Below are 26,528 nucleotides of genomic sequence, written 5' to 3'. Positions count from 1 at the left end.
TTCCTTAGTGCTGGGGTTATCTGAAAGGACTTTGAGGATCTGTGAATCCTGTGGTGACCTGGGCAGTGCTGGGATGTAAATGACAGAGGAAATGCACCTTCTGCTCTGATTTCACCTCTCTAAAACATCATGAAAATCATAATTTCTGGGATCTGCACCTGAAAAAGGCTGCTAAAGAGCTGGCACTAATTACTCTTCCAGCTGACTTTCCACACCATCCCTCAGCAGGGGCATTCTCAGGACTGTAGAGAAGAAATGATGTGGCAATACCACCTTCCCCCAGCACCAGGTGGATCCCACTGGCCTTTCCTTCCCAATTGCCTGGGATTAGGATGTCTGACCGAAGGTTCACTAACCCCATTTCAATGGCTCTGACTGAGGACATACAGTTTTCTTCAATCTGTTTAAGAGTCTAAAGTGACTTGCTTTTTCCTCAAGAGGCAACTGGTGCTTACCTGTGGCCTTCCCTTCAGTCCTGGAGCTCCTGCCAGGTGGTGGCAGGTATTTCCCAGCAGGGCGGTGTTTTGCATCTGGAAAAGGAAAGACAAGTATCTTTATGGATTCACAGATGGGAAACCTTCACTGTCTGGAGGGTGACAAAGGTCATTTTATTTAGCAGGGCAGGTGTTCAACATGCTACAAAATGTTGAAGAGCTGTTCTTGAGCACAGAGGCCTCTCCATTCCTCCCACAACAATAAAAACACAAGTCAAAAATGGAATTACCTTATAAAAGAGATAGTGCAAGTTGCTGAAGTTGTGCCTCAGCTGTGCTCCTTTGTTCCTGACAGTGGCTTTGGTGGGAAGGGCTGGCCCTACCATCACAACCTCCCCCAATAAACTGAGCTTGCAGCTCTGCTTCCCTCTTATCCTGCCTCTCCATCTCAAGATAACTTTAATTAAGGGCTGCAGTGCATGAATTCTTACAGTTTTAGACACCACTCTGGGATGTCTGATGCCTCCCTCCTGAAGGCTCCTCTTCCTGCTCACCAGTCTCACAGAGAACACCCCCATAGTTCACTGACAACCCGAACTTGCTGTGAGCCTAAACCCAGGACCTTTTCCCAGACAAACCTTTCTTCTTGGTATTCAGCAAAGCAAATTTATTACTGCACACTACACAGGCACAGTGGGTTTGACACAAGTGCCCAAGTTTGTGTTGATGACAAAGGACTTTTCTTCCCCAAGGAAAGATAAAGGAAGAGCTGTAAATTCAAAGCACGAATGCACTTATGGGACTGCATCACTCCCTCTCAGCTGATACATGGTGTTACCACAATCTTTGATTCCTCTCTGCTTCTGAGTAATCATAAAATCCCAGAATGGCTTGGGTTGGAAGGGACCATCTTGTTCCAACTCCCTGCCAGAAACTGTCAGGCTCAGAACTGCTTCTCTCTGGGTGTGAGGAGTCAGGCAGTCCCAATTCTTCTCCGAATATTTCACATTAATAGAAAACAGTGGGAGCTTGTAGTCTGCTGCTCTAAGCCATGCAGTATCAATAACCCCACAGTCTGCACAGTGATTTAGTTTTAAGAGGCATGGCTATACATTTCCTGCTACAGGAGGAAACTATCAAATTTACTGTGCTGAAAGATCGATGCTGGCACACATCACTGAACTCTGAGAAGCTTTTGACAGCAAAGGTCTCCATTCCTCTCTTCATTCTCCTCCAGGATATAAAAAGGAATTCTCAAGAAATCTGTTTTCTTCGGCTCTTACAGATTGGTAACCCCTTCATCTCCCTGAGCACAGGGCAAGGCTGACATCAAGCCAAAAGCCTGGCACCACAATTAGGGGCCCACATTTAGGTGGGAGAGCTCTTGGCCTCTGGTCTTCAGTTTCTCTTACAGAGGTAAAATGTATGGTATTATTTACTGCTCCTGCCAATTGCTCTGGTATCTAATTAATACTTATGGAGTACCTCAAGATCATTAGAAAGGGCACCAGGCCAAGCACAGCCACATTAATTTAATAGGTCACCTTGTAGATGACCTCAGCTGGCTCCTGCTGCTTTCATTGCCTCATCTTAATTCAGCCAAGCACAGAATTTACCCCCAAATTATGACTTTTTTCTGTGCCTGAGAAAACCCCCAGCACTGGATTCCTTTGTCCAAGTTCAATCAATTCCCACACACCCCGAGGATAATACAAACAGTAAAAACGTGCCTTACCAGTTACAAAATCTGCCTCTGTGAAGAAGAGGATGGCTTGTCTGAAGGTCACCTCTGGGGTCAAGGCCATTACTGCCTGTGGGAGGCTGTCACCCATGCTGAGCCTGTCCCTGCCCTGTGTCCATCCCTCCAGTGCAGCTCCCAGGGCTCGGAAGGCGTCGATGCCCCGGAGCGCGCACACCAGGACGGGGTTGGACATCAGCGTGTCCAGGCTCCTCTGCCAGTGAGTGTCTCCAGCCTCAAAAGGGGTTATTTCCCTGGCCTGACACCGAGTGAGATGGGGCAGCCACTTCAGCCCTAGGAGCTCAAATCCTGAATCAGGCTCTGCTGCAAGTCAAGAAAAATGTGTTTAGCACCAGACAGCAGCTTGTGTTTCGTAGAAGCTGGGCTTTCTTTTGGACACAAACACTTTAGTATACATCCATTTTTTTCCTACACAAGTTCCAAGGCTGTTTTGACTTCTGTTTCATCCAGAATAGACTTTAATGCACATACAGGAATATACCAGGAACACCCACAAGATGTAAGTGCTAAGAAATGACATTACAGTGAAGAACAAAAAATGGGCTATCTGGGAAATCACCAGGGAGCCACAGGGAGCAAGTGCCATGATTTGATTAGAGAGCGCAGCTGATGGAGGAGAGCTGAAAGGGAATCACTGAGAGTACCCTGATAACAGTGTGGCTTGGCACAGCATAATCCATAATTACGGATCCTTTAGCACCTCTCGTAATGCTTTAAGCAGTGTTCATCACAGTAATAAATACAACAAAATGCTGACTTGTCTCTAAAGTAGTTTCAATGTTGTTGGGTTTGTAAAGTTGTCTTCTGACTATGTAGCAAGGTACTTAGGGCTCAATCCATGAGTGCTGGAAATTTCTGTTGGCTCAGATCTCGGATACAGAACATCACAGGATTTCAAGTAGTATTTTGACATCGTTTTAGGGGAGTTGGATACAACACAGTGTGAGACCGGGGCAGACTTGTGCCCTTTGTGCCTACACCTCCTGTGTTATCACACTTCAGTGCAACCTGCACATGAAATTACATAAACTCCCTGCCCTGCCTAGGGCTTGACAGCCCTTTTCATGCCTGTGTGAGCACCCAGTGTGGGGATGGCATCGCTGCTCCTCCCACGGGGGAACCGGAGCGTGAAGCGCCTTGGTTCTGCTCACCAGGGCTGTCAGTAGACACAACAGAGCCTGAGACTCCCAAATTCCTGTTCCAGTTCCAGCCCAGCCTTACCTGCCAGTGCTCAGGGAGGGACACGTTGCTCTGTGTTACATAAAAGCTCAGCAAGCCCAAGCACTTCTCAGAACTCATTTGATGCTCTCTGAAGCAAATGATGCCCACCTGAGCTGTTTGTGACAAGCAATGTCACCCTGCCCATAACAAACCAAGATAAATTCTTCAGCTCTTTAGGCAGGTAACAAAGCAACCTGTTCTTCCTGAGGCCCCTTCACCACATTTTCCATTACGTTCCTGCTATGCTAAAAAGAGCTACCCAGGATAAACTTTCCTGCCCAAGGTCTCCAGCCCTGCCCAAGAGCTGGGATCACCTGCACTCCGAGATTGATCCTTGAGGCCAGGCAGCAGGATCTGCTGCAGGAGCTCTCCAGCACTCTTCAGAGCCTGCATCCCAACCACTGTCAGCATCACCACTTGCTCCATCCCGGGCTCAGCAGCGTAAGTTCGGTGGCAGAGAAAATCCAGAGGAATGTGATGGGGCTCTGGGACCGAGCTGAGGTTTCCTCCTGCTCGGGAGAGCATCAAAACAAAACTGTTACCCCATGAAAACAGATCTCAGACTTTTTGCTGTGAAGGAATGGTGTAAATCTCAACCAGCATTTCACTGTCTGCTCACGCTGCAGCTCAGGAAAAGCCTTCTGAATGAGGAATATTAACACAGCAAACTCCCTCTAATTAGTCCCAGTCCTTCCCTGGAATTACATTTTGCTGAGTAAAGCAAATATATTCCCTTGTAATTCTGATATCCTTATTCACACCATTATGCAGAGTTGATAGATCTGTACCAAAATGATTTAAGGCACCAGTTTTGGGTTGATAACTAATGACTGACTTCACATTAAATCAATACCTGATTTTGCTTTCTAGGACACTGCAGGGCACACAGCTGGGAGCTGATTTGGGGACTGCTGTAACACTGCTTATATCCACAGTCCTGTTGGGAACAGCACAGCCTGGAGAATCCCTGGCCCATTGGAAATCCCTGTTTCATTCCATACTGATTTACTACATGATTATTTAACCAATTATATCAATAAACATTTCTTTACTTATTCCTATATCATAACATTTCATGATGCTAGAGAATGGTGAATGACATGCATTTAATTTTTATTTTTCCATAGGATTTAGTGTCAGTTTGGTTTTGGAGAGCAATATATTTTAACTCAAAGTCCTGGCATCCAAATTTTCAAACAATTAAATTAAGCTAAATTAAGTTGCTGAACACATAAAAACCCACAACCCGTAGTCAGTGAAATAAACAGCTGCTTTTTTTTACTCCAAGTGTACAGAACTAGGAGGTTTAAGACTCGCCCATGTGAGTCATAGATTAAGAACAGAAAACCCATTTCCTTGCTGTTTGAAATCCTATCAATCTCCCAGCTTTGAACGAACGAGTTACCAAAGTGAATACAACTGTATAAACTGAAATTAAGAATATCTGAGTAAGATGAGATTGAAAAATGCCTTTTCTGCACCTACAGAACCATAGCTGCCAGCATTTATCATTTCAGCACATTCCAATTTTACACACAACCACCAATTTATCTCATTTTAGTATTTTGACTTCTCTTGAAACTGTGGCAATAAATATGTATTGATTGGCTATTAATCTTTTAATTATCTTAATTAAGGCTTAATTGGATGTTATTGTGTCACATTTCAATAATTCCTTTTTGCATGTATCTTTTAATTTACTTTAAAAAGGTATTTTCATTTTGATTTCCATTGATTCTTCCATGAGAGTTACTGTGATTGACTGGCAGCAAAACAGTAAATGAGCTATTACAGACAAAAAACATATTCCTAATGGTTTTATTCAGGAAAATCCCTTGTTAATGTGGCTGCTCCATCCTTGAAGTGTCCAAGGCCAGGTTGGATGGGGCTTGGAGCAACCCGGTCTCATGGAAGGTGTCCCTGCCCACGGGAATAGATGAGCTTGGAGGTCCCTCCCACCCCACAGCATTCCCTGAGTGGCTGATCCCATAAAAGCCAGGACAGAGCAGTTCCCCAGCCCTGACCTACCCAGGCTCTGCAGCGAGGCCTCGGCGTACGGAGCCCCGTGGAAGCACAGGGAGGGGTCCGGTCCAGCAGCTGCAGGGGGGATGCTGTGCCCGCTGCCAAGGCTTGGCTCTGCCAGCTCCTCCATCAGCCCTGTGCTCAGAACAGCAGGAGATGTGAGGAATGCAGAGCTCTGCTCGGCCTGACATGAAAACACTCTGCTATCAAATGTTTGAGTCACTGGCCGCAGCTCCCTCACAGACTGAGCTGACCCGAGTCACTAAATGCCACTGAACCACCTCCTCTCCCCAAAATCACGTGGACCACTTAGAAAGGGGCAAGGAGCTCTTGAAAGTTGAGGCTGGCCCACAGCTTTCTCTGGCTTTTTCAGCAGCACCCAGTTGTTTCTATCCCCTTCTAACTCTTGCTGGGAACTGAAACGTGGAACAAGTGCACAGATGCTGCCACAGGGCTCCTGAAGTAGAATAAATATCTGAACTAAGGTGGTGTCCACTAGGAAGAGTCCCAAATCTGAGCCCAGTGCTCATGTGGAGACCCTCATGGTGTCTCACACCTCCAGGCATGAGGCCAAAGTCCTGCAATCCGACAGGGCCCTCATGGGCAGGGAGGTGTTGCTGGGGTGACAGGCCTGAACAGAGACATCACGTTCTGCTGCTGTGATTTCCATCCTGTTCCACTCCACTTTTACAGACACTAAGTGCTTAAAGCCAGCAATCTCTCAGCTCCCATTCTCCCTCCAAAGAGCTGGGCTGTGCACAGGCAGTGCATGAAGGTGTTGCATACAGTACATTTCCACAACAATTAGTTCAGCCTTCTGTAATAATATTTCAGGCCACAGTTTTAAAGGCTTGTTATTTTTTAAATTACTTTGTACACATTTGATTGCTTCCTACCGTACAAGCCTGTCAAAAATTCACTGTAGTGGAGCATGGGAAATGGATTATTGGTGCTAGAGGCTGATGGCAAAGCTTGGATGTCAAATGTACCACTGACAATCACCTGCTTCTCAAAATTCAGAAGGCGTGAGGCACCAAAAATGGGCCATCAGTGTCACAGCAGTATTGCCTGTTGTTTATTCAAACTCAGGGCATGGCAGAAAGTAAAGCTGGGACAAAAATGTATGATGTTTGAACCTCAGGACACAGATCCTCAGCCATCTATTTATCTGCTCTATTTCAGGAATAATTGTTGAATTTTAACTTGCTTTGAAAATTGAACAGTGTTCAAGACCTTGAAGGGGCAACTGTTTTTCATACTGATTACAAATGCAAAACTTCTCAGTGAGGTATTTACCCTACTCCAATCTTAGTGCTATTCATCACTTCCCAGAGGCCAAAACCAAAGCTTGTGTGGAAAGAATATCAGCTTCCCCTCTCCAGAGCTCTGGAATATGGACTAAGGTGTCTTTCTGAATCAGCTGTGAAGTACAGGACTGATGAAAATATTACAGAACACATGGAAAGAGGCATCTGCAAAATCTGTCACAAACAATGGGAAAAACCCTGCGTTCTCAACCATGAGGGACAATATTTTACCTTTGCAGACTACCCTTTGGTCCAGCCCCATATTTCAAGTGGAAATTTCCCCGTGCAAAACATGAACACAAAACATCATCTGTGGCACTGAGGGAAGCAGCAGAAACTGCACTTTTTAATGAGCAACTTTCCTTGGGTGCAGAGGCAGCAGGTGACACGGGGCTGTAATTACTGAGCCATGATTAATCCTCTGTGTCTGCACACGTTTTCAGAACATTCTGTGATAGTCTCAGGAGAAAAAGCCCAGGACTATTTGAATTGTCATTGTTTCCCCCCCCAAACCTCTGAATGTTCTTTCCTGTTGTGGGTAGATTAAAGGAAGCTATTGGGCCGTGGATAAATGTCTCCATTGTGGGCTGTTTGGGATGGAAGGGTCACCCACAGTGACTCCTTCTTGGGAAGAGCCAAGCAGGGCAGGATTTCTGTTCCTTCCTGACCACTGCTGTGGCCTCTGATCTTCCCCACTTGAGATCGATGTCAACTGATCCTTAAGAAAACAGTAACTCAAGTAAAGATCTAAGGCAGCAACTTGGCTGGTTTTTGGCAGTTCCTTCATACAAAATGAGTCACCTTTGGGGTGCTTGGAAGTCACAAGGATGCAGGACTCGAAGCTGGGGTTGGTAAGATCAGATGCTGCCCTCAGGCTCAGTGGCACAGCTGTGTTTTGGCTACCCTCCCTCTCTGGGCAAAAAGAGTTTCTGAGAGGAGGTGATTGAAGCCATAAAATCACAGCAAGTGCTGAGCTGGGAGGGACCCATAAGGATCATTGGAATCCAACTGCTGGCCCTGAACAGGACAGCCCCAACAACCTCCATGTGCTGGGTGTGAGATGCCAACGTCAGGCCCAGCTTGGAAGTGTCCAGTGACAAAGCTCACAGATCCAAACAGGAGGTTACAACTCCACATAAAGGAAAACCACTTCCCATAATGGTGGAACAAAGACCCAGAGAGGCAGGACAATCTCTGTCCTTGAAGATTTTCAGGACCTGACTGAAAAAAAGCCCTGAGCATCCTGACAGAATTCATTGCTGATGCTCTGCTGAGCAGGATGTTGGATAAGAGGCCTTCTGAGGCCCTTTCCATGAGGAACTGCTTGGTGATTCTAAGTTCAAGAGGACTCCAGAGCTAAAGATCAAACAACTGGCAAAGGTCAGGCAGCTCTGTTGGATGTGTAGTAGTGACTGATTCACACGTTGGTGTGAAGATTCCTACAGCAACACGAGCATATTCCCGATAAAGATTCCCTGCACTGCACAGCTGTGGTTGGACTGCTAATGTGGAACTCACACAGAGTGAAATGCAAACCCTCTTTCCCAGGTGGCTGGGCAGGGCAAGCATTACCTGTCAGCAAGGCAGGGATGTGATGTCTGGCGTTCTCCTTCCTCAGCAGCAACACCAGGCAGTGTCTGCGGGCTCCAGCAGGGACCTCTCCTCCTGCAGGACCATCAGGTGAGCTTGAACTCTTGCCAGGGCAAAAGACAGCAATCTGAAATAATGAGGGGCAGATTGGACTGCTAAATCCAGATGTAATTACTACAGGGCTCAAGCAAATAGATAAATTACAATGGCATAACAAGATACAGCTCCCCACTGAGCCACAGATCTCCAATATCTGGGTGTTCTGCATCATCTTTTCCTGAGACAGAGAAAGTTAATTTAAACTCAGCGAAGAGGCTTAACACAAAAACATTCTGCCCTGCAGCTGGGCTGGGCTAAAACTACAGCAGCTGTAACTCAGCTGATACGTGGTACCATCCTTAAGTCACTCAAAGATTATCTGGAGTCCCAAATGAAGGGATGATTTTCAGAAATTTTAGCTCCAAACAGCACATTGGAGCCATGGTTGCTGCTGTTAACTCTTTAATGGTCACTTGACCCACTTGACCCCAGCATGCTCCAAATATCTGGCTGTCTGGGCTGTAGTTTTCCATAAATAGGTTATATACATTCTACAAAATACTATGGGCAGGGACATTGTTATTCCTTAGGCTTGATCACAGAATGAGCAGAAAAGAGGGGATTTGTTGAGTCTGATTTGCAAAATTATGCATTTCCTGACTGACATAGCAAAGAACCCTCAGCACGATGACTTGAAGTGAGGGGTCCACTCCTTTGTGAGAGAAGGTGCCATATGATTCCTATGGGATTTATACTGTAAGAAGTGCAGCACTGGACTTCTTGCACATGTTAAGTTTGACTGCAACCTTGCATTTGTGATTATTGCTGTTTCCTTAGGCTGACTTGTCAAAATGCCAAGTACACTTTACCTCAAACCCATCACCGTGTTAGGCAGAGCTTCGACGGAAAAAAAAAAAGTTATTTTTGCAAGCTCTTTTTGAAACCCATCTGGAATGCACTGAAGCAGGGGACTTCATGCTGAAATGCCCAGAGGGACTGTGGAGTACATCACCAAATATCAGCCTGTTAGTGAAGACTCTTCTCCTGAGCCACCTCTGCAGATCAGAGTGTGGTATTTTGGTTCATGGGGCTACTGCCAGCTCTTGCTTATTCTGACATCAATGGCAAAATTCAAGTTTGTTTTAGTAGGAATAGGATGATGAATTTACACTCCTGTTCTCCATGAGAGGCCAAGGCTTTGTGGAATTTTCCTGCAAGAGAAAAAGCCAGCACTGAAAGCAGCCAGAGCACCACTCACAGGAACAGGCAGAGCTGGAAAAGAGAGAATGGGTGTCCTTGAGCACTTACTGGAGGAGTGCTGGCACGATTAGTTGCAGAACAAGGGGTAACCCCGGGCACAGAGGGCACAGTACCTGCCCTGGTGTCATGCCCAGCACAAGGGCTTGCTGTGCTGACAGCTGGAGCTGGCGCAGTCCTTGCAGCACAAAGCCCCGGCGAGCACAGGTCGAAAGCACAGCCCCATAGGCACGTGGAGGTACCACAGGTGACACCAGCAGAATGATGTCCCCTAGATCAAAGAAAGGGCAAGAAAAATAGCATATTATTGTCACAGGAGCTGTGGCATCAATGCAAGGCAGCTCTCACGGCAGCTGCCTCCACCTTGAAGCAAACAGCTGTATCCTGAGCAGTGACCGTGTGGTTTACGGTTTATTTGCTGCATCCAGCTCATCATGACTGCAATCCAAGGCCAGCCTAGAGTGGGACAGCTTATGGCATCATCAGAAATGTCTTTATGAATCATCGAATGGGATGAGCCAGTCTGTCTCCCCAGCTCTGGAGCTGCTCACACGCAGCGTGTCAGCACTGCCGGGCTGTGGGAGCAGTCCCCAGCACTCAGGGCAGGACTGAGGCCTGGTAAGCCTGACCACACTCTGAGTGACCAAACAGGGCAACAAGAACTTCTTGTTCTTGATCAATTAGTCCACTCCAAAGAGCAGGAAGCAGCTCTGGCCATTCCTCTCTGCTCTCATTCCTCTCTGCTGTTACTGGTGTTCTCAGCCTGCAGCTGCTTCTGCACCACCTTCTGCTTCCTCTTGTCCCTCCTTTATTTCTGCCTTTAACCTTCATCCCAGACCTGTATTGTGGCACAAACTCCTGAAGCTCTGGGCCATCTGTGATCTCACCTTTGGTTTGGTACCATCTGGGGCCACACAGGTTCCTTGGACATCGTGGTGAGGGTACCAGCCTGCCTTGTCCTACCTGAGCCTCTTCCACCAGGTCTGGCTGCTCGAGCTCTCCTTAAATCAGTACATAAGATGGTAGACACAGCTGGAATTCACCTTGGGTTAGAAACTTGGGTTTTTAGACTGTTTTCCAAGCTGAATCCCAGGCTCACTGCCAACCTTGAGCAAGCTCAGGAGAAAGAGCCTCCAAGGCCTCCTAAGCAGCCCGAGCCACATCTTAAGCACTATGAGACAAGCTCAGGACTTTTCCCTGAAGCCTCTGATCTACCTGAGCTCTCTGTTCTTACCATGACCTCCATTATTACACTTTCTTAGTCCTAACACAGCTTTTTTAACCCTCACAATGTATATTCAGATCTCCAGAAGCTGCCAAGAGTGAGCTCTGAAGACAAATCCTCAGTGCCACTTCTACATGGGTTTGCTCTCCACTGCCCCAGTAATTTCTCTTATGTTTAACCAACCCATTTAATGAGATTGGAGGATTTTTCTCTGTGCCCCAATTGATTCTGAGGGTAGGACAGTGAATATTTCATTTTTTCCCTAGACTTTGTGATATGGATATCTGTCCTGCCAAGGCTCAGCCTGGAAGTTCAAAGCAACAGCACTAAAAGAAGGGGAACCTTGTATTTATCACTAAGGATGGCACAGGCAGGGTGGTTCTTTGTCTAAAATCTCTGCTTGGCTTTATGGCTTTAACACTGGCTTTTAGCCATATTCATGATATGGGAACTGTCAGAATCTAAGATTGTTGGTGGGAAGATTTTGGCTCCTCTCCAGTTGATAACACTTTTAAAAAACACTTTTTGCACACACATATCCCAAATCAACAAGGATATCTGCTTGGGTCACTAAACTGATTACTGAGAAGGGGCAGGTCTGCCTAGCTGCAGTACCTCTGCTCTTTATGGGTAAATATTCCTGTCTCCAAGAGGAGCTACTGGAGACCAGAGGGAAGGAGTCAGTGAATGTTTCTTTTCCTGGAAACCCCAAGAGTGTCTGCTCCCAGACCAGAGCTTCAGCTCCTCTTGTCAGAGCAAAGTTATCTGAGGAGCAAAGCTTGACAGTGACTTCTGAGGCTCCATGCAGATGGAACGTGGTGTGGTGGAACTGAGCAGCCCACAGCAAATGTGAATCATTAACGGCCATAAAAGGAAGGGGAGGCAGCAAATGTGACTCATTCCATCAGTAGCCACCAGCTGCCATCAATCCCAATCCCAAATAACAGAGCCAAGGGCTGGCTGCCAAACTACCTGAGTTAACATGTGCCAAAAGATGAAAAACTGTCTCAAAATTGGCTTTTTCCTTTCTCCCTTCTCTATTTTCCTTCCCTTCCACTCCTTTTTCATTTTTTTGGCTTATGCTTTCATCCTTTTCTCATGGATTCTTTCCTTTGGCAATGTAATTCCCCATGCCTTCTTTCTCTGTCACTCCAATCCTGCTTTCCTTCTGCCATCTCCTCCCTGACAGCTGCTGAACTTCTGCTCCCCTCAGGCTTCATTCCTGTGAAACCACCTTCAACTGGGGCAGCACAAACCAGCCAAGAGCTCCAAGAGCTTTGTCCAAAAATGCCCTGCACCCCAAATGTGCTGTGCCAGGCCCACTCCAGAGGATGTTGGCCTTTCCAGCAGCACCCCAACACCTTTTAGCCAGGCAAACTTGGATACAGTTTGCTGCTAGTTAGGTACAAATTCAGGAGCTGAACACTGTTCCTGCAAAGGGAAAATGGGGATTTGAGTGGAACCAGGTGATAACCCGTTGATATTAGTCCCATAAAGTGCTCTCCTCTCTGTGTGGTCAGTCCTGCCCTAAATGAAGCCTTAACCATCTAATTCCCTTGATTACAATATTCAGTCTTCACCAGGAGAGGCAGATGCTCTCTGATCAATAAACAAACGGTTTCAGGACTCTGCTAGGTCTTCACATGACTGTTGCTTTGATGAACAGGCCCCTCTGTGCAGAAATTTCCTGTGAAGTGTTTTTTTGTTTCTTTTTTCCCCCTTCAGTGACATCTAAGCAGCCCCCAGGACTCCAGCAGCTGCTCCCATGAGGAGGATGCAGTGGTGCCACTCCTTTGCTGCTTCATTTCAGGCAACAATGTCCCACTAGAAATTCATTCCTGGCTCCAGAACTGGTCAGATCACAGCCCTGAGAAATCCAAGGAGGCAGAATTGCCTTAGGTGGGCTGGTGTAAGATGATGTTATCAGTGAAGGAGAACCATAAACCCTCAAATTTCATTCCCTAACACTGACCTTTGGTAGCTGAGACAAGCATGGCTGGAGGTCGAGGCAGCATCAAGCCCTGGAGATCAACTTTTTCTTCATCTGCTCCTGCCCCAGCTGATGAAGGACTCTGAGAGCTGCAGAAAAACGATAAATATTAAATGAAAAATATTAAAGGTTCTGACTCAAACCTACTTTCTGTGACAAATCCAAGGCCACAGGAGCTTCTCTGGTAAAACTGCTTTACTGGAAAAGCCATTTCAATCCCTTGTCCGTGACATGAGCTGCATCAAGGTCTCTCTGATTGAGTATCTTTTCATATTACTCCCCCTGAGGCTGTGTTCAATTAAAAGTAGCTAATGCAAAGTAGCCAGCTTGGCAAAGAAATCTGGGAATCAAGAAATATGCCAGGCTGCACTAGCAGAGCTTTTCCCACCCACAGACACATCCTAGTTGCTATTCACTTTGGGTTCTTTAGGCTGAGTTTAACCAGTTTGAAAGGTTCGTGTTAGGCAACAAGCACGATCCAGTCTGGCAGAGATGATCATGCCAGTGAAACTTCCACAACATTCCTGCATATCCAAAAGGACCCAATCAGGGCAGGGTGAACAGAAGGTGTGGTTGAAAGCCAGGGACTGTCTGGGAACAGCTTTGGCTGGGACTGTGAGCTCAGGCTGCTCAGGCAAACCTGCCTCATCCCCTGCCACCACCACGGAGCTGGCTGGAACACATCCTGCTTGCTCACTCCCAGGAGCCCACAGCATTTGCAAGTCTAATCTGAAAAGGGCAATCTGAGCTGCAGTTTGTATTCCTGTCTCCCAACAGACCAAATTACCAGCATTAGGAGAAGACAAGTGCATTATTTAGGATGTAGCACCGCTCCGGACTGAGTTACACCAACGGAGCAGAATTCATCATCTTTGTAAGAGGAAAAAAGCATCCCCGAGGAAAAGAAACAAATAAAGAGAATGAAACTTGGCCAAATTGATTTTTTTTCACATCTTAAAAATAAAAATGATGAGAGTCGCTGGTGGTGGCCAAGCAGAGCTGAACTCTGACACACAATCCTCCACAGCAATCCACAGGTTAATTCCACATGGCTGAGCTTTGCAACTCACAGAAAGCACTGACAGCACTGCGGAGGAGCTCACCTCCAGCCTGCTGCCTCTGACTGTGCCACCCTGCCCCCAGGATCAGGCAGGAGCCCTAAAAACCTCTCCAGAAGCTGCAGGTGCAGGGCCTTGTCTGAGCTTTCTGCAGCAGAGTTTCTCATGCAGGTAAAGGTTCATAAGCCACCCTTCATTTTCTCTCTCATCATCCTCCAAAGAACCTCTTCCTGCTGAATCCCTTTACCCGTTGATATGGGGGGATGTAGGGCAAAACCAGGGGTTTCCTAGGAAAGGGTCACTCACTGGCACACAGCCTGGCAGCTCTTCTCCAGCACCAGGTTTCCAAATCCTGCTGCAGGAATATGAATGACAGGCCTGGATACCAGGGAACAGGAAGCAACTGCAACTGTCCCACGCCTGACACATCTGGGACCAAAGGGAATGGCTGGAGCTGTGCTAGGGGGGTTGGGCTGGGTATCAGGGAAAGGTTCTTCCCCCAGAGGGTGCTGGGCACTGCCCAGGCTCCCCAGGGAATGGGCACGGCCCCGAGGCTGCCAGAGCTCCAGGAGCGTTTGGACAGCGCTGCCAGGGATGCCCAGGGTGGGGTTGTTGGGGTGTCTGTGCAGGGCCAGGGGCTGGATTGATGATCCCTGTGGGACCCTTCCCACCCAGGACATTCCATGATTCTGTGATCTGCTGCAGAAGAGAGAAGGATTTCTGCAGACTGCATAACTGGCTGGGAAATACAGCAGCAGAGGGATTGCTCCCCCTGCACTCCCGTGCTCCAGGACCTTCAGAAGGCTGCCACAGAGAGCACTGAGTGCCTGCCTGCCTCCATGGCTCACTGCCTGTGGAGCAACAGCTCCAAACCATCCGGGGTTATCACCTGGAAGCTGGGGGCAGGATTCCAGCAGCTCTCCCTCCAAACCAGAGGCACAGCTCCCTGTGCACCCGGCTGGGCAGGGGCAGGGACATGAGAGGCTCTGCTTGGCTCCAGGCCTTGGGAGAGCCACGGGTGATGTCCTGCAGGATGCCACGGGCTTTGGGTCCTCTCACACCTAATGCCAACACTGGGGGCACCTTGCCAGGCTCTGAAGTATAGGAGGAAGGCAGCTTTTCTGTGGAAACAAACACCTGTGTGAGTAAAACATGGAACAACCCACCCCAAAGTCATTCATTCCACTCGAGGGCTCTTTTCAGATCTGTCAGAGCCAGACCTCAACAGAGGAACCACCTGGTTACTGTCCTGGGAACCACTTGGTTCTCTGTCCTGGGGGAGAGATGCTGGCAGCACCTGCACACTTGTACCCAACAGCAAACCTGAGGTTATTCAAGGCAGTCTGTTGAAGAAAGAGGAATTGGTTGCCTCATGTTCACTGGGAAAAGTTATTACAGAGCAAGTGATGCACTGGAGGTGTCCCTGCCCGTGGCAGGGGTTGGAACTTGGTGGTTTTTAGGGTCCTTTCCAGCCCAAACTGTGACTCTAAGCCAGCACTTCAAGTTCCTCTTGTTCATGACCACAAGCAAGGCTGGGGGATTGAAGTAGAGACAGGACAAGAGCAGGGGCCTGAGGGAAGGGATGTTTTTGAAGGGGATCACAAACTGGAAATCTGGGGATTTCTGTTCTATATTATTTCCTTCTGCATCAAATACAGATTTTGTACAATGCTGTAAGATCCAGGCAAATATTTGATTTGCCACCTTTAATTTTCTGCCAGGATTTGAACCCTGACTTCCCTTATTGCCTTCAACAACTTTTCCCTATGACTCTGGCAAACCTTTCTCCAGCATAGTTGGGGCCCAGGAAGTAACCCCAGAAAAAGCAAATTTGCCTCTGTTGTAGTTCTTACTGCAGATGTCAGAAAAAGCAGCAAGGTGTGTGATTTTCTTCCCTTAGGTTTAAAAACATATTCAAATGTATCACTTCTTGCACAAGAATCAGAAGGCAGAACACAAAGCTCCAGAGCAGGTAGAGAATGGAGCAACTGGCTGTAAATATTTAAAATAATAATTATAGAGTTATCAAGCTAAGGGTAAAAATCTAATTTACAAACTTGCACAGCAGTTCTCAGCTCAAATGAATTTTCTCTTCATACGAAATGTTGTTAAATAATGGTGCATGCTACAGAGCATTGAAGCAGATCTGCTGCCTGTCAGCTCCTAATGACTGCTGGTTTTATGGTTTCCTTATTCATTTCTGGAGCCTCCTCCCTTTCTGCAGCCCTCACCAGGAATGTGTTCTGTGCACAGCACCCAGACAGCTGCACCTGCAATCCCATTCCTCAGGCAGTCTGCTCCTATTGCTTGCAAATGCAAAAAGGGAGCAAGGAGACTGGGGAATTTTCTCTCATTAAGCTGATCTTCACTCCCCTTCTGCCAGAGGAGAAGGAAGCCCATTTCCCTCCCTCTCAGCCTGCCTGTGCCTTTCCCAAGAGAAATGGATTGTCTGGGTGAGATGGTGGCACATCTGAACCTTCCAGGAGAATTTCCTGGCTTAGAAGGAAGCACAGGCCACAGGCAGAGGCAATCTCTAACCTCTGCAGCTAAGGGCACACCTGTTGCTCTGGTGTTGCAGTAGCAACCAATAATATTCCACAGTGCTTTAGGACGGGCTGCATCACCTCTGTTTCTCAAACGGGACAAAAGGAAGATGTGAGTGGTACATGCCAATGTTTGACACATTGGTGGCTGATGTTAAAGACTTTGTGATTTGAGTTCAGAGCCACAGATCATGTTTATTTACCTTATCCTGCTGCTCTCCCACCTCAGACAGGATTCTATTAAATAATGTGACATTTTGGTGATGGTTTATCAGCCAGTGCAATTACAGGACAGATAAATCAGTACTCCTGAAGTCCCACAGGCAATGAGACAGGGGAATTGCGGAAAAGGGAGGCTGGATTTTCTGCAGCTAAAACTTTCAGGAGTATCAGTGGGGAACTAAATTATTATGTTCAACTCAAATGAGTCTGTCCCTGGAGCTCAGGGTGCTGAAATGTGGGAAAGTTCACTGCAAAGGAACAACAACTAAAATCTGAGACCTGAAAACTTATAAAGAGTTAAAAATTCAGCTCATGAATATTCAACACTGGGAACAGAAAGAAAGAAAGAAACAGTCAAAGCTATTCTATAACTTCTTTTGAGGAAGATACAGGAAGTGATAAAGCAACCCTCCTGCAAATCTGACACTCATCACCCTTCACCTCAGTGCTTTGCCTTCCTCAGCACCATGGAAGCTCTGGAGGAGAAGCAGAGCTCACCTGAACTCGAGAGCAGCAGGTCCTGCCCGGGGTAGAGCAGGCGGAGGCCACAGACATCCAGCCCAGAGCCCAGCAGCAGCTGCAGCATGTGATGGGTCTCCAGGGGACTTCGGAAGAGAGCCTCAAACAGCAACACCATGGCAACCTGGACAGCCAGAGAAAAACATGGGAAAATGAGGGAAATGCTTCCAAGTCCTCCACAACCTCAGAGCTGCAGCCTTGCTGCTCACCTGGAGTTCCTAGGATGGATCTGCACTGGCACAGCTACAGAGAGGCTTGGGTTTGGTTTCTGTTTATGTGCAGTTCACACAGGAGGCTCTTGGCTTTGGACTAAATCACAGCTATCAATGATAATTATAATTTAATCTATTTCTGCTGATATAACTGTGCCTTTTGTCACATAAACCTACTAGAAAAGAACTGCAAGGCCACTGGGGCAGAGACCACAGTGCCTCCCTTCTGCTGGTAACTTTGTGCAGTACCATCTGCCCATCTTTCTGGATGATTAAATAATAATAGACCAACTGGTTGTGTCTCTGTACTTTTAACAGCACCAAAATCAATGTTAAAAAAATACCAAAAGGCAAACACATCACTGGTACTGTCCCAAATTTACATTTCAGAGCCTTCTTTATCAGCTTAATCCAATTCAGCCTATCCTGGCATGTAGGAAGACACACACCAACATGTTCTGAATGTTTATACCCAAAAGGGAAGCAAATCATTATTATTTTCCCCATCAGAGAAACAAATTGCTTTTAAAAGCAAGCACTTTATGACAGGGAGTTGTGTGGTGCTGTGGATAATAAACTGTCTAGCTGGGGGTCAGACAAGCTGATTTTCTGGCCTCAAATTTAGGCATGGTTCTCCTTATTGTTGAGCAGCTCAAGGATTTCCCCAGCTCAAGGTTTATGGCTGCAGCAAACGCCAAATGAATCCATCACTACTGGACACTTGAAATGAAATGCTACTGCCCCATAAAGACATTATGAGGCTTTACCACCATGATAAATGAAGATATAAATTTACTGAAATCATATAAAAGTGGTTTAATTAGGAATAAAAGCTCCATTTCTTTATGTTTGTCTAGCTCAAGCTCTCCTGCTATTAACTCAGTACTCACAGCAGGCAGTAAGGAAGAATTTTCCTGTAGCTGCTCTGAGGCATGGGGCCAGCTGTGAAAATGCAGCCATCCAGCACTGGGAAACCTCAGGAAGTGCCAGTCCCCCCTTTCCTCAGCAGCCTGCCACTTGGCTTTGCTCTTTGTTGAGTTGTGCCTGGCCTGGTGTCGGACATCAGCAATTCTGGCCACTGTCCGAACCCTGGACTCTGCCTTGGCCTTGGCACTTGGGACTCCCACCTGCAGTGCTGTGCCCACCAACACAAGAAGGATGTTGGCCTGTGGGAACAAGTCCAGAGGAGCCCATAGAGATGTCCCAAGGGCTGGAGCCCCTCTGCTCTGGAGCCAGGCTGGGAGAGCTGGGGGTGCTCACCTGGACAGGAGAAGGCTCCAGGGACACCTCAGAGCCCCTTCCACGGCCTAAAGGGGCTCCAGGAGAGCTGCAGAGGGACTGGGGACAGGGATGGAGGGACAGGACACAGGGAATGGCTTCCCACTGCCAGAGGGCAGGGCTGGATGGGATATGGGGAAGGAATTGTTCCCTGGGAGGGTGGGCAGGCCCTGGCACAGGGTGCCCAGAGCAGCTGTGGCTGCCCCTGGATCCCTGGCAGTGTCCAAGGCCAGGTTGGACATTGGGGCTTGGAGCAGCCTGGGACAGTGGGAGGTGTCCCTGCCATGGCAGGGGATGGAACTGGATGGGCTTTGAGGTCCCTCCCCACCCAAACCAGTCTGTGGCTCTGTGACTCTCAGCTGACCCCAGTTACTGCTGCTGGCCCTGCCCTGCCCTTCTCAATAACAACTCATCTCACAGGAGTGAGGTCGTGTACATTTTGTGCTGCACTCCTAACCAAGAGCTAAATGAAATCACTTTAACCTTCTCTTCTCCTGCAGTAGAATCAGTAGAATTACTCCCTACTTGTTCATACAACACACACAGTTACTGAAGGTCAGGCAGTACCAGAACCTTCAGAAATGTCTTAGAACGTTTCTGAGCCCAAGTTTAATCAAAGTTGTGCTGTTTACTGGCTTACAGTCAAGTGGTTTCAGGTTATCAAAATTTTGTCTACTGTTACAGATTTGCACCTGGTTGGTAGCAATTTCTCCAACCCACACATTTCAAAGTTTAATCTTCTGTGGCTCAGAGCAATCAGCACATCAATACCGATGACATAAAATACTCAGCTGATATATTTAGGGCTGAGTGCAAAATACTTCAAGATCAGTAACAAACCTCTAGATTGAAATATTCCAGGGCACTTAATTATCTCCCAGTGTCCCCCCTCAGCCCCCAAGTGAGGAAGGAGGGGGCTGTTTGTTGTTCTTTACCTCAGTGTCTGTGTCTCTGCAAGCCTCCATGGCACTGCTGTCAGGGAAGTGTTTGTCATCACTCTCAACTGTCTGCCAGTAAAATCCCTTTGGCGCTGCAAACACCTTCTCCACTGCCTGAAATGCACAAAGGACAGCTCTCACTTTCATGTTATCTTGGTCCCTTAAAATAAAGCAGGAAAAATAGGATCTGGATTAAACTCAGGCCAGTGTTGTTAATTTATATAATTTGCTTTCTTGTAACTATTCCAGTTGCTCCAGTTAAGTGATATTCCAAGAACATGAATCTGCAACTGCTTCCCAAGAGCCTGAGCATTCCCAGGGTCCACCCCAGTGACTCCCCAACACACAGAGCACCCACGGACATCACCAGGAGCTGCATCCATCAGCTGAGACCTCAATTCTCCACAACTGTGCTGAGCACTCAGCAGAAAAGGGCTTTGTGAAAGCAATGCTCTAATTAACTAATCAAATGGAAGGGTAGGGAAGGGATTGCATGAACCTCTACATGCCTGTAGCCAAAATAACACATTTCTCCTGTGTTCATGTCACTACAAGTGACACATATCTGTAAGTCTCATCGTGCCACATCCTCATGGATAGGCAAAAAACTGGCATTTAGGTCACAGCTCAACACAAGCACAGCATTTCCCAGGCTCAGCACCTTATTTTGTTTCTCATCCCTTTTCTGGGCAGCCAAGCAAGCAACTTGTACAAGTGCAAGTGTAAGGATGTGTTGCTCAGGAGAATGTGCTGTGACTGCATGCTCTGTGAGGCCACAGTCCAGGGACAAAGGCAACTCCTGAAAGTCATGTTTGTCAGCTCCTGGTCTGAGCATTCCAGAAACACAGATGCATTTAGGAAGAGTTCACAGTGGGTAGCAATCATTCCAGGGATGAAGGAAACAAAATTAGTCACTTTTAAAACTCAGGCGTAGCTCAAAGAGGCTTCACTACTTTTTAAGGCTCTACTTTCTTTTACAGCAGGTGTTAATTTGTCCTCAGCTCGTGTGGACTGACCTTTTCAAAAACAGAAAAAGAAATTAATTTTCAACATGGTCTCATCAGGACTTTTATGATGGAGAGAAAAGGGGCTAACCCTGCAAGGAGAAGCATCTGCTCTGCATCATGAGCTCCATCTAATGCTGTTTAATTGTGTAATCACCTGAGAGATTTCAGGTGCGCTGCTTGGCACTTCAGAGCATTCCACAAATGTTTCAAGGTAACAACCAGAAAATGAAATTCATTTGAATATTAAAACCCCTCTGACAACTGCCTTTTCACTTCAGTAACCTTTTGTGTTGTCTCCTTCCTCTACCTGGTGTGCTTCATGAGATATTTGCCTGAAAGCAGAACTGGGGATTTCACGTTTCAGCCTGTTTCAGTCAAATCAACTGCACCAAACCAAGAGCTTTGGCATCTCCCAGTGGATCTGTCCACTCTGTCCTGCAATCCATCATTCCCCAGCCTCCACTGCTGATATTACACTTGGTTGCTGTGGAAAATATCATCAGAGGAAAAGTGGATTTAAGGAAACAGATCTTCCCCATTTCCAGTGCACAATGCCAGCTCCTGTCTGCAACAACACAATGAGCCCAGACCAGCCCTACAAAGTGGGAATGCAGCAAAATCCCAGTTTCCTATTTCTTCAAGCTGCTCCTTGAACAAACCTCATGTCTGTGAATGTTCAAGAAGGAAAAGAAGGGACAAATATGGTCAAACCAACACCAGCCTCGATTTCTATAAAAGCCTGCAGGATGATCATCCAGCTCCAGGACACAGGGCAGAAAATCCAAGGGGAGCACCCTGGTGTAAGCTGTGGATCCATGGTGATCCCAGGATGCTGCTCCAAGGCCACAGAAGGGATGTGGCCATACCTGGGAAGCAAGGCCTGTGGGAATTGTTCCTGTCATCTGTCACAGTTTATTTTCCAGCAGCCAACCTGAATGGGAGTTCACAAACCAACAGAAAATGGAGCTTGAAAAGTCTTATTTCTCCCAGAAAATCCTTCTCCTTGTGAATTAGAAAACAGACAGATGGCTGCAGGATGAGAGCCCTGCTTTGTCCAGCCTGACTAAAACATCCCAGTGGAGAGCTCCTGACACAGCCTTCCTATGCCATGAGCAGGAAAACCAGGGACAAAGTCACTTTCTCTGTGATGTAGGAGAGAATTGCATGGAGCCAGTCATTCCAAAACTGAGCTGAGCCCTTTTGGACACAGAACAGAGAGGGACCCTCTGCAGGCAGCTGCAGGAGCCTTCTCCTACTGAAATAACTTGGACACTATTTCTGTTTACGATACTTCAGTGCTGCTTTTAATGTTCCACAGGAGGGGAGGTGTGAGAATTGTATTGGTTTCACCTCAGGGCTGGTTCCTTTCACTCCTCCAACATCACAGCAGCTATAAATCCTTTCCCAATCCTGTGGATGCATCAGCTCTGAGTGCTGACCTGTCTCCTGCTGGGAGGAGAGGAGACTCCCCAAACCCTGTAGAATGGTGAAGAGGCAGCCCAGCCTTTGATCCCTACCTGAAAACACCTCTCCAGTGAGGCTCTGAGCTCTGTATCAGCCTCCCATTTCTTGGGAAAAGCCTCATCCCAGGGAGGAAGGTTCCCTGCACTCAGCCAACAGCAGCTGCACAGCCCCAGGGATACTCTGACTTACGCTGTGACAGGTTGCAAACCCAGACTCACAGAACCATAACCATCCCCATGTGTGTCTGCAGGGCTTCTTACAGCACTCACATCCTCTCCATGCACACTGCCATGATCAGGATGAGCAGGGAGGGAGGGCACATCCACAACCTCCTGGTTTTAGTTATTCCTTTTTGCCAATTTATCCTTATTCCGTTTGGGTGACAAATTCCAATTTCTGCCACCTTAAGACACGGGAAAAGACCACTCTGTGCCACAGCTGGGATTGAACACACACCAGTTTTTTCAAAGGCATTTAAAAGAAACCCCGAGCCCCTGCTTTGTTTTAGACAATATTACCCAAAAGAAGTCAGACGGTTCTGGGAAGGAAACTCACAGCAGAACAAAAACATGCTGTAAAATCCTCAGCAGAAACAAGAATAAGCACATTTCAGAGGAGACTGGAGCTGCAGCAAAGCCATGAATATTTAACTGTCACACAGAAATATGACCGAGCCCGTGATCTCCTCTTGGTGCTTACAGTGTTTTCTGTTTCCAGCTCTGACAACAAAGGAAGAGCTTTTGCTGCCAGATGATCTGAGAGAGTCTTTTAAGTTGCAAGGAGTCTTCCAGGTTGTTCACAGCCCCAGCAGGAAAACAGAAACTGCAGGAAGAATCCCCATGTACGCCACAATCTCATCTCCTCACACACAAAGTACTTTCCAAGGCAAAGATCTGCTCAGCCATTATCTCTGTGAGACAACACCAAACCCCTTGGAGAAAGACGCTGCACTTCCAGTACCTCCAGAGCCAGATGGGAGCTCTGGACTGAGGTAACCTCTCCCTGCCAGCCCTGCTGAGCACATCAGGGGCAGCAGAGGAAGCACTTCTCTCTCTCTCTCTCTCTCAGCAAGACTAATGTCTGATGTGGTTCACCAAATCCTGCCCCTGAATTAGGCAGCATCACTCTCAAATTCTCTCCTCTCCCTGCTCTGTGTGCAGCAGCAGAGCTTTCCTTGTGGGAATCCACATTAACACAATGTTGAGTGTGTTCCCTGCACATCTTCCCTCCCCACTGTGCATGTTCTCTTCAGATGGCTACAGAATTCTCTACAGGAAAGTGGAGGCACCACAGGAAGAGCCCAGGCAGCAGAAAGTCTGGGATAGAGAGGGCTCACCAAGGAAGACGTGCAGTTCTGGTGACTGTATTTCAGGCAGTTTGAAATGGATCTCACTTCCCCTTGTTCCCCTTCTGGATAGGGAAGGGGATATCTTAAACCACAGAAGCCAGAATGAGACAGTGGCTCCCAGCCTTTGTGCCCATCAGCACTAATCAGCAGAGTAGCTCGAGAGTTCTTTAAAGCTGCTCTTTTCAGGAATAATGAGTGATGGACACAATCTAAATGTGAGCTGTCAAATTTAGGAAGAATGAAAACTTGTAATGTTTTATTCCTCTCCAAGCTATGGCTTCATCCTTGTGCCAGCTCTAGTAGACATCAGTGTAGTCTTTCCTCCTTCTAAAGGTTAGGGGTTTTTACTTACAAATGCCAATGGCTGCCTGAACTCCTGGATCCATGAAAATCAATGCCAGACTCCAGCAGGACTCAGCCAGGGCCAGAATGCCACCTTCTGCCTCCTGAAGAGACAGCCATCAGCCATTCTAGGCTGCAGCTATGGATTATTTTCTCTAAATGTAAATAGATGAAGTCCCAGGACAAATATTTCTCCCCCAGACAAGCCATATCCATGTGGGATCCCCAGCCAGATATGCTCTCACCCAAGCTGTTGGGACAACTTGATCCAGGTTGCACAGCAGACTCCGGGTGCCAGCCAGGCAAGCCCTGACCCTTTTCACCAACTCAGATAAAGACAAGCACAGGCAAGGTTTGAAAGCAAAGGGTAGGATGAACCTGGCCTTTTGAACCTCCTGCTTTACAACTTCAGCCTGGATGCCCCAGAGCTGAGTGCTGGACTCCAATGCTGCAGGACTCATCCTGCCAGGTCTGCTTTGGGGAAGCCCACATAGAGGAGCTGTCCTGGGTGTTTTATCCCTCCCTAATGCCCAGTTCAGCTGCACAACAATCAAATCTTTCAAGCTTTGGAGGAGGAAAGCACAGCCCCAGGCCATGAACTAAATCTGGGAGCTCACAGCAATGTGGGGATCAGGTCTGGGAGCTGAGTAAATTGTGCTGCTCTCCAGGGAGCTCAGGCAGCATCTCGACCCCAAAATATGGCCCAGCTTAGGTGCTGCTCACGCTGCATGACATGAGAAAGAACACATGGGGCAATAACCCCAAATCAAACCAGAATTGCCACCAGCACAGCCACTGACCCACAGCAAATCCCAGTTCCTGCAGTTTGGGATGTGTGACAGGCAATGCCCACACAGCCATGGGCCTGAAGAGCTGAGTGAAAAGCTGATGTGGAAATGAGGAGCAGTTCCCTGAGCACACCTCCCTCAGCACTGAAGTTAAAAGAAGTGGAAGATGCTGAAGGCAACTCAGCAGGGCCAAGGCCACGGTGCTTGTCAATGAAATAATGTCACAGCACTCAGAGTCTAAACTCAGAGAGCTCAGAGCACTCTCACTGAGCCTCACAGACCTGAAAGATCCTCTGGAAGTGCCTCCCACTCCCTCTTCAGAGGCTGCACACAGAGCTTGGGAATCTGAGCTCTAAATCTGTGCCTCAAGTGCACAGAGCAACAAGTGCTGCACCCGGGGCTGCTTTTCCACAGGGATTTCGAATTTCAGCAGCAACGTCCAGCTCCTCGTGTATCCTACATGGTTATTTCAGAATTTGAAATAAAATATGCAACTTTCAAAGCTTGTGTGTCTGAGAGCTCCTATGGCAACACAGTTATTATCAGTTCCAGCAGGGAAATCCTAAAAATCTGAAATTCCACATGGAAGAACTGCTCTACTTTCTGCCAGCCCCCTGCCACACATAAACCTTCCTGTTAGGTCAGTCTGTGCTGCTGGACATTTTCAGCAGGCCTGGGTTACAGTACTGGGGCAAATTCAGCTCCCTGAACCCAGCTGTGGGATTCTTATCTATGATTAGCCAGAAAAAAAAAAAAAAAAAAGGAGCTTTGCTTAAGCAAGAAAGGAGGAAACTTTGTGTAGACCTGCCCTTAATCACTACTATTTAAAAAACCCACACAAACTTTGTGTCAGAGCAGGGAAGCTACTAAAGGAGCAGCACGAGGGGAACTGATCACCAGGAGGTGCAACAAAATCAATTTTCTGGAACTTAAAGTAAAGAATCTCATTCACCTTGACTTAGAGATGTCTGTGGACAGAGGAGGAGGGATGGAGGTTCCCCTTCTTCCTTCAAACCTCCCTGAAAACGCTGCTATGCCCTGACTCCTCTGTCCTGGCAGGCACCTGCACAGGCTGGGAGCTCAAGGAGATGCTCTGGAAGATGACCATCAAGGGCTGCAGCCTTTGAGCAAATGTCCCAGCATCCAGAAAAACTGAGGGACAGGAAAAAATTCCAGCATGGACCAAACAGGAGAAAAAGCAGCATCAACATTGGCTCCGTGTGTTGTCTGTATCCCTAAGGCGAACACTTGCATCCTGAGGCTCAACAGCAGAAAGTACTTTTATTTTATGCTAAAATGAAGAAATCCTCTATCTGCTGACAGGGGACCTTGCAGTTAATAGCTTCCACAGGGATGTTGTCACTCCCAACCCAAGCTGGGCTTTAATGACTGCATTGTGAGCTGCTGCTCCTGTCAGGAGTGAATTGCTGCAGGTTAATAGGCTCTATGCACAGCACTCATAAAAATGCCTCCAAAAACCAGCACAGGCAAAGCAATCTGTTTGGGGTCCAGAGCAGGCAGAAAATCCAGCAGACAAATTGACTGAAAACAAGACATTGGCTCATGCACTAACAAACAAAAAGCATAAAGGTTATTACAATTACTGCTGGCAATTGCTCCCCTGATCACACACAGAGCTGCTCAGTACACAACAGCTTCCCTCTGCCTCCATTTCCACCCATTCCTTCCACCATCCTGCCAGGATTTCTCTCTCAGACTGATCTACCTGGAGCAAAAGCAGGGATTCACTGCATGCTCCTCCAACACGTCGGAGCAGGTTCTTTGGGCTGCTTAGTTTTGTACACACTGCCTCAAAACAAATATAAACGTACAGAAAGCAAAGCATGGATCACTGGCCTTGTACCAAACCTTCAGACCAAAGAAGTTAAAAGAATATGATCCTGAGTTTTCCATGCAGCACTTTTTGGTTGTATTTTAATGACACTTGGGAACATTCTCAGTTGG

General features: G+C 47.3%; 1 protein-coding gene across 1 annotated transcript in view; it reads right to left on the bottom strand.

The window, feature by feature from the left end:
- Window positions 1–26,528, bottom strand: part of LOC104684663 — a 74,610-nt gene that overhangs the window by 21,680 nt on the left and 26,402 nt on the right. The window contains exons 7-16 of the mRNA XM_039560542.1: window positions 19,612–19,728; window positions 17,166–17,310; window positions 14,792–15,023; window positions 12,827–12,933; window positions 9,746–9,900; window positions 8,316–8,460; window positions 5,443–5,571; window positions 3,729–3,923; window positions 2,170–2,496; window positions 456–530 (exon numbers count right to left, since the gene is read on the bottom strand). Coding sequence (XP_039416476.1) covers window positions 456–530; window positions 2,170–2,496; window positions 3,729–3,923; window positions 5,443–5,571; window positions 8,316–8,460; window positions 9,746–9,900; window positions 12,827–12,933; window positions 14,792–15,023; window positions 17,166–17,310; window positions 19,612–19,728 — 1,627 coding nt within the window. The remainder of the gene's footprint in view (window positions 1–455; window positions 531–2,169; window positions 2,497–3,728; window positions 3,924–5,442; window positions 5,572–8,315; window positions 8,461–9,745; window positions 9,901–12,826; window positions 12,934–14,791; window positions 15,024–17,165; window positions 17,311–19,611; window positions 19,729–26,528) is intronic.

Source organism: Corvus cornix, chromosome 14 (genome assembly GCF_000738735.6).
Source record: "Corvus cornix cornix isolate S_Up_H32 chromosome 14, ASM73873v5, whole genome shotgun sequence".
Classification (NCBI taxonomy): domain Eukaryota; kingdom Metazoa; phylum Chordata; class Aves; order Passeriformes; family Corvidae; genus Corvus; species Corvus cornix.
The sequence above is the reverse complement of the archived record's forward strand: the minus strand, read 5'-3'. Positions and strand labels throughout refer to the sequence as shown.